The sequence below is a fragment of the Agrilus planipennis genome, unplaced genomic scaffold (genome assembly GCF_000699045.2).
Source record: "Agrilus planipennis isolate EAB-ADULT unplaced genomic scaffold, Apla_2.0 scaffold44, whole genome shotgun sequence".
Classification (NCBI taxonomy): domain Eukaryota; kingdom Metazoa; phylum Arthropoda; class Insecta; order Coleoptera; family Buprestidae; genus Agrilus; species Agrilus planipennis.
The window spans coordinates 1211563-1219178 of NW_020438939.1; the positions used below are offsets into that span (position 1 = coordinate 1211563).

The 7616-nt window shown below is 32.1% G+C and overlaps 2 protein-coding genes across 4 annotated transcripts in view; one reads left to right on the forward strand and one right to left on the reverse strand.

Moving 5' to 3' along the window:
* Nucleotides 1–4553, reverse strand: part of LOC108733483 — an 11626-nt gene extending 7073 nt beyond the window's left edge. The window contains exons 1-2 of one of the 3 annotated variants that reach the window (XM_025974534.1): nt 4533–4553; nt 682–790 (exon numbers count right to left, since the gene is read on the reverse strand). In XM_025974534.1, the coding sequence (XP_025830319.1) occupies nt 682–782 (101 nt within the window). In that variant the 5' untranslated portion in view covers nt 783–790; nt 4533–4553. Of the gene's footprint in view, nt 1–343; nt 619–681; nt 1958–4532 lie in introns of those variants that run through there. The other 2 variants (XM_018464668.2, XM_018464667.1) reach the window with 2 other exon arrangements.
* The window catches only part of LOC108733488 (probable cytochrome P450 49a1), a 14958-nt gene continuing 10576 nt past the window's right edge, over nt 3235–7616 (forward strand). The window contains exons 1-2 of the mRNA XM_025974538.1: nt 3235–4102; nt 6589–6835. Coding sequence (XP_025830323.1) covers nt 3895–4102; nt 6589–6835 — 455 coding nt within the window. The 5' untranslated portion in view covers nt 3235–3894. The remainder of the gene's footprint in view (nt 4103–6588; nt 6836–7616) is intronic.

Here is a 7616-nt window from a genome sequence, read left to right on the forward strand (position 1 = left end):
ATTAAAAGTTAAAATAAATAATTTTTGCATATTAACGTAGCGAAGTATCAACACATTCAAAATCATTGAGGATGATTCTAGAGTACTTCATTGGAACTCTGCCCATCTAATTCGAAATTAGGCCAGAAAAAGTTTGGTTTTGTGAGGGGTTTCCCTAAGAATGTAGCAAGAAAAAATTTTATTGACTCTAATAGAGTTTTAGGAATCATAATGTATTATAAAATTGTACCTCACATTTAAAACTGATTTTATTTTTATGAAAGAATTGTTTACTGTTTAATAGTATTTTATATAATAGTTGTATCTATTTAAATAATTTTTATCCTAATTAATTCATACTTAGTAAGTTTAAAAATATATTAAATTTTAGTTACATGTAGATACGTATGTTTTAACGAATAGATGAGTTTTTGTGCTTATTGTTAGTTATCTTTAGGTAATGGCATTGGCTTCATGATATCAGGGCCGTACTTTTCAAGTCTAAATTCGGGATTGGCACAGACCCAGCCATATTCGTGGTTAACAGAATTAGGAAATGGTTTAAGGGATCGTACATCCGGGGGCGGTTTCGGGTAATCAGCCGTCTTTGAAATTTCATCTAGCTTTTGGTGTAATTTTCTAATTAACAATTTTTGAAAAAATCAATGGCATTTATAGGATTTAAGAAGGAATAGATCTTACTCATATTCTTCTAAAATCCAATTCCATTTATTGGTCCATGCGTCTTTCGAATTGTCCTCAGACACAACATAAGCCTTCCAGAGTTGGTCGGCAGCTACCATACTCAGACCTTTCGGCATTTTTAATACAAAAATAAAAATAAAGTAAAATTATCAAAAGAAAAAATTCAATGACAGACTAATAAAAAATACTTTAGAGAGGTTAAGTTGCTATCAGAATTAAATTTGGAATTTAGTACTGTGGACAAAAATAGATATCTAGGCTTTCACGGCCGCCAATATCACGCATTCTTTGTATTGTGTACATTTGTTATTTATTTGTAATTCGATGGATAAAATTAAAAACTTGCAGAAAAAAAGACTTTCTATTATTGAATGAAGAAATACAAATACTAAAAGTGAGAAAAAAATCTTTTCAGTAATTTTGCAGGAGGACCAGACCTAAGGAAATACACCCTAGCAACTATCGAGGGTGACCAATGTTTGATTGACCGTCCTTCATACAATTTTATGATAGATTCTGAGTTCGTTTATAATAAATCACGATAAAGTAATTTTAAATCATTGACGAAGGGAATATAGTGTAAAATATTGTGTAGAATTTCGTGGAGACAAAACATTCCAATTTGAGTTAAAATAAAAAAAATGCGATATTACATATGACAAAATTAAAAAAAAGGAACAAACAAAAGGCGAAAAAGTCATTAATTTATTATGAAAACCTAAGTGAACAGTTACATAAAAAACAATCCATAAAATCTATCTGAAACGTTAAACAGATGTGTAATAGGAGATAAAAAGCTGATTTGACGTTTGAGTTAAAATAAAAAAAATAGGATGATATTTAGCCTAATAGAGTTTTACCAAAAAACAAATAGATTAAAAATGCACCTCTCAGTTTTCAACTTGACAATAAGTTTAATTTGAATATCTACAAGAAGAAATACAAAAAAGAGTGTAGAAAAGTATGCGATAAGTATTGATTTTGAGTATGTGTTAAAATAAAAAATCTAAATTGGTATTTTGATAAAGTTGGGAATAATAGAACTTTAGTATTCCGTCATTCTTTGTAGGTACCTAACCTATCACGCATTTCCTTACATTTTAGCTTTTCTAAGTCAAGACGTCTCCTACCTTCCCTCTTTTTCAGAATTTTCAGTTTAAGATTGGTCCTCATAACTACTACCAAGGGCGCAACAAGGGGGGTTCACTACCCATTCGATTGGATTGGGCACCCAGTCAATTCCAGTCGATTCAGATAATAACCCAACTTGAAAGTTCGGTAAAAATAGTTCAAGCTCGTAAATGAGCAGTCGAACTCGATCTTTTCAGCTTATACAGCCCCGTAGTATATAAATATTTATAATATTATGATGGAAGCACCCAGTAACGTTGTTGCGCCCCTGACGACTGCGTTATAATCTAATCTATATCTGCTCCTGGATAACTTCTACAGTCCTTCACTTGATTTTTAAATCTTTGTCTAACAGATATGTAATCTAACTGTATCTCCCTAATCACCTGGCATCATCCACATATAGCGCCTCCTAACGTCATGGTTGTAATCGCGACGGTTATGTTTATCGCAAAATTCTATCAGCCTATCTCCCTTATCATTGCCTAATCCAAAAGAACCTACTATTTCACCCTCTTTACCTTCACCTATTATTGCGTTAAGTCTCCTACAACTATTAAGTTTTCCTGCCCTCTCACTAAACTTAACACGTCTTTTATATCTGCATAAACCGCTTCTACGTCTTCATCATTGTACGATGATGTAGGCATGTAGACCTGCACTAATACCGTTTTTACCGACTTCCAGTTTAATTTAACCATAACTATCCTATCGCTTTTTTTTGTAAATAACTTTCTACACTCTGTCCTGCTTTCCTACGCATTACAATTCTTATCCCTGAATTACCTTCCACCGATCCTGTATGTATGATTCTAAAGTCTCCACTCCAGAAGTCTCCAGCTTCGGGCCAACGGACCAAAATCTAGTTTATTCATCTCAACTTTCAAATTTTCTAAATTCCCTACTTGCCTCATTGTCCTGATATTCCACGTTCCGATTCGTGAAAATTTACACTTTCCCCTATTGCACTTATTGATGACATCCCCCAAGGTAGTCCCCGCCCGGACATTCGGATGGGGTACTTAGTTTACGTTCGGAGTTCTTTACCCCAGAGGACATCATTTAACTTGTATACATGTACGCTTTACACGGGGTCCTAATGTGGTGGTTTTCCGTTGCCTTCCACATCGCAGTATTGTGCATGGCTGAAGAGGACCCTAGTTGGTCATAGAACGGCCTGAGGTAGAGGGGTTTTAGTCGGTAGGTCTTACTCGAGAATCCGATACTACCCAGTCGTACGGACGACTGGGTGTCTTTTGAAGATTTCCCCACTTCCACGAAAACATAAAAAAAAAGTATTGTGCATCGAAGTGCCACACCGATCCTCGTGATCTCTGCCACCCTGAGTACTGAAAGAGCTGCTACCTTCTTTCAGGGACTTGTCTTAGTCTGGTTTCTCTTTAAGAACCCTTCCTCCCATTATGGTTGAATCTATGGTCCGGCTCCCAAAATCACCGAAACTCGCAAGCCGATCCACCCGTTCTAGTTTGTACAAGAACTTCGCCAAGGTTCAAGATCCACGTTAAGGAAATAAAAAAATTGTCAAGTTAGAAACGAGAAACAGATAATAATTAGAATGTAAAAAAATATAGGTTACTGAAGAAAAGTCGTAGAAAGTGATATTTCAGTTAACATAGAAGCGAATTCAAAATTATATAATTAGTTAATGATAACGCAAAAGTTATGCTTATGGTATATTTTATTAATTTATTGTCGTTGTATAATACCACACAGATATAATAAATGTTTAGTGTATATATTTATACTAAAACTTTTTATTTTATACCTTTTAGTTGTATACACTTGTATGCTTATGGTTGTGTTGAATTTAGATGAGAAAATGGATTATTACAACATTCCCACAATGAGCAGAGCCGGTTGGTGCTTCCCCACCCCGTGATTTATATATATGTAGTTATGATCTTTTACGCGGGCTACTTATGTCAGTTCAAAATTCAAATGGCAAAACAGAACAGTACATAAAAAGTTTGCTTCTTAATAAAATACTAAGAATATAATTATTGATTTGATTAAGTTGAATATGTTTTTATAAGTTAAGTGTTTAATTTGTGCTCGAAAATGAAAATTAGAAGAGTTTCTCAAATAATAACTGTTATTACGAGGAGATGCAGTACTCAGAAATCTTACTCTACCGCAGCCCTACCGTTAACTACTGAAAATTTTGAAGACGTCGTTGCCGAATGTTATCCAAGACCCTACAGTGAAATTCCAGGCCCTAAACAATTGCCAATCATAGGGAATTCCTGGAGGTTTGCGCCTGTCATTGGTTAGTAAATTTGAATTATTTTTTTTTTATTTAATCAATTCTAATTCAATCCAGTAATTATGTATATTATCTATAATTGAACATTACTACGACAACACGACCGAAGTGAGTTTCAGTTCTTTTTGAAAAACATTGTGAATAAATAAATAATTTTTAAAACCGGGCGTTTTATCTATTTTTTCACTGTTGAAAGAGGAGACTGTGGTAAATATTAATTAAAAATTAGAAAGGAAGACTCACCCCTAATTACCACAAAAAAAACTTTTTTGAGCGGACACGTGTTTCGCTCATTTCACTCTTTTTTGTGGTAATTCGGGTTGAGTCTTCCTTTTTAATTTTTAATTATTTTTTCACTGGTTAATTTGTGATTGAAATTTAAATTAATGAAACGCTTTTTTCAAATAATTTCAAGAAAAAAATCTTATATTACCTTTTTACCGATGAGAATGCAGTTTATTTAAATTCGTACCTGAAACAAAACAAAAATATTAATATTTCCTTGAATTAATTATATGGTATTTGAAATTGTTTCAATTTTGCCCAAAAGTTGTATTTGCTGTCGATTTTTAATTAGTGTTTATCATCATGTTGTGTAATTATTAAATCAGGGAAGTTCCAATAAAATATTGCTATTTATCTGTTTGTTTGCTTATTCTAAATAAACAATTTGTTTAAAACAAGTAAAAGTGCTTTGTTAAACCCAATAATAACGTTATCACCATCTGTAGAGTCGTCAGTCTCTAAAGTTAGAATACCCTACATCCTTAATTTTTGCAAACACTAATATAATGTTGGTATTACCCTGCTCCTCTTTACTCCTGTTTCTGGTTCTAATGTCTTGTACTAGTCGTTCATGAATCAGAAAGTCTCTTACTGTCCTATCTCTGCCTTGTACTCTTTATTTTATTCCTACCCTTTTCAATATCGATTTATTTCTAACTCTTTCTCTCCTCGGTCGTATTCGTCATCCTGTTGTTTGTAATGCTACATTTCAAACGTTTCTAACTTTTGCTATTCCGCCGCGTTGACTGTCCAGATCGTTGTGGCTAATGATACCCCAAATAAAATCCCTAACATAAATAAATAAGACAGACCTATACAATTTCGACAAAGAAGAAGGATGGATATACAATTTTCAGTGGTCTTAAAAAAATTTGATTGATGTTAGTATTGTAATTTTGATAGTTTGGAGTGACAAACGAAATAAAATTTTTCGTTCTTTATTCAAAAATATTTGATTCAACACAGTTTGTGCGAAATTTTCAATTCATGTTTTTAATTTTGTTTTATAATTACTGGTTAATTTCCTCAAAATAAATATATTTTTGGGTAATAAATATCGGGTTTTGGGTTGATGGATGGATTTGGCAGAAACTAGGGGGCCACCGTCGATAGCGGGGCCCAGGGCACTTACTCAGAGTGTCTAATGGAANACCTGAAACAAAACAAAAATATTAATATATTAAGCGAAAACCAAACAAAAAGAAACAGAGAATGCAAAAGAATTAAAATATGTGTAAACTTTAGCCAGTGGCCTGGCCATCGGAGAATTTAGGGAGTTCAAACCCCCCATCGGCCCCTAAGGTTTCTTGTTTAAAATGTTGCAGTCGAAGGAGTGATAATTGACGTAAATAACTGTGTAAATATTAAACCACTTATTAAGCCCATAAGAAGCATAACTTTATCATTTCTATCAAAAACAGAAAAAAAAAAAAATGATTATTACTAGAACTACAACTGATTTAAATTAGTGCAACATCATATAAAATTCGATCCAGAAATAATATATTTCTATTAACTACAAATGCAACAAAATAAATACAACCATTCAACCACCAAAAATTAAAAGAGAGTTGAAAATAGGAACTATGTCCTTTTTTGTACCCCTGACAATATATCTACAAAATTTCATAAAGATTGACTGATCAGTTAAGGCTTGAAATCAACCACATATAACTAATTTTTCTATTCTTCGGGAACAGTATTTTTTCTGGATAAAAGATATTCTGTGACCTTTCCTATACCTCTAAAAACATGTGTAAAAAATTTAATGATGATCAATTAAGCAGTTAAGGGGTGAAAAGATAACAAACAAACAAACTTTATAATAGTAGTTAGGATTATATAATATTCAAGAAGGATCCAATCTGAATTATTTTCAGGTAAAATATAATTATTGTTAATAAATAAATATCTACTTTACCTGAAAATAGTTCACATTGGACTCTGGACTAAATTATATTATAATATTTGTATATGAAAAATATCATGTGTTTCTGGAAAGACTATCTACGTATCTTGAAAATTAAGTAAGAAAATAAATATTAGGGTAAGTAATTAAACTAAAAGAGGCTCACATTAATTACCACAAAAACTTTTTGTCAATAATCCAACCTCATTCTCCCTTATATGAGTATTTATGTGCTGAAAAAGTAATGTACAAGTTGTTAAAACTTTTTCATTTAATTTTTCTCTTTAAAATGTAGGTCATTACAAAATTCAAGATTTGGATAAAGTTATGTGGTCACTGTACGAAGAATATGGCAAAATAGTAAAAGTGGGGGGACTTATTGGACACCCTGATTTATTATTTGTTTTCGATGGGGACAATATACAAAAAATTTTTAGACAAGAAGAGCATATGCCCCACAGGCCTTCGATGCCGTCACTTCACTACTACAAGGAACGTTTGCAAAAGGACTTTTTTGAAGGACATGAAGGAGTTATTGGCATGTAAATATTTAATTTAGGCTTTCTTATCTGTGGTTCATTTGCTTCCCATGAACTTTAATTTAAAATACTTCTTTTTAAAATGAGTACTGTGCCCAAAAACGTCCAAATCTTTTGATCAGTTTAGATCCTAAAAACACGAAGACGTAGAAGAGACAAATATAATTCTTTTTTGAAATTTCGACATTTAACTCGAAATTTCGAGTTAGAATTTAAAATATCAACTTATAACTCAAACCTAACCTAACCCAACTTACGACAATATTATTTTTTGATAAATAAGTTAGAATTATATGAATACGCTATGTATGGACTACACAAATGAAGTGAGTGTTGTAGCAGTGTCCATTCTTTTGATTGTAGGGTTGAACCAAACCCACCTTAACCGAATTCCAACCTAACCTAAGGCAAATTAAAAACCCTTATGCCGTTGTCTTTTATCTATCGTAACCTTGTGACTAATCAAATAAAAGCATTAATTTTAATTAGTCGAAATTTCGAATTGCAAGTCAGAATTTCCAGTTACAAGTCGAAATATTGAATTATAACTCAAAATTTCAAGTTGCATCTAGATAATTGAAGTTGCCAGTTGAAATTTCAAAAATTTTTTGCTGCATATAGGATAAAATTTGTAATTCTTAATGTAGAAAAGAATTCTGTGGTCAAAAATAAAAATTAAGCATACTTTTAAGATTATTAGCGTTTTTGAAAGACATTAAACAAAAAAAAATTTCTATATGCAACCTAAAAAAGTATTGGTTGAGAAAATGAGGACTACCCTAAG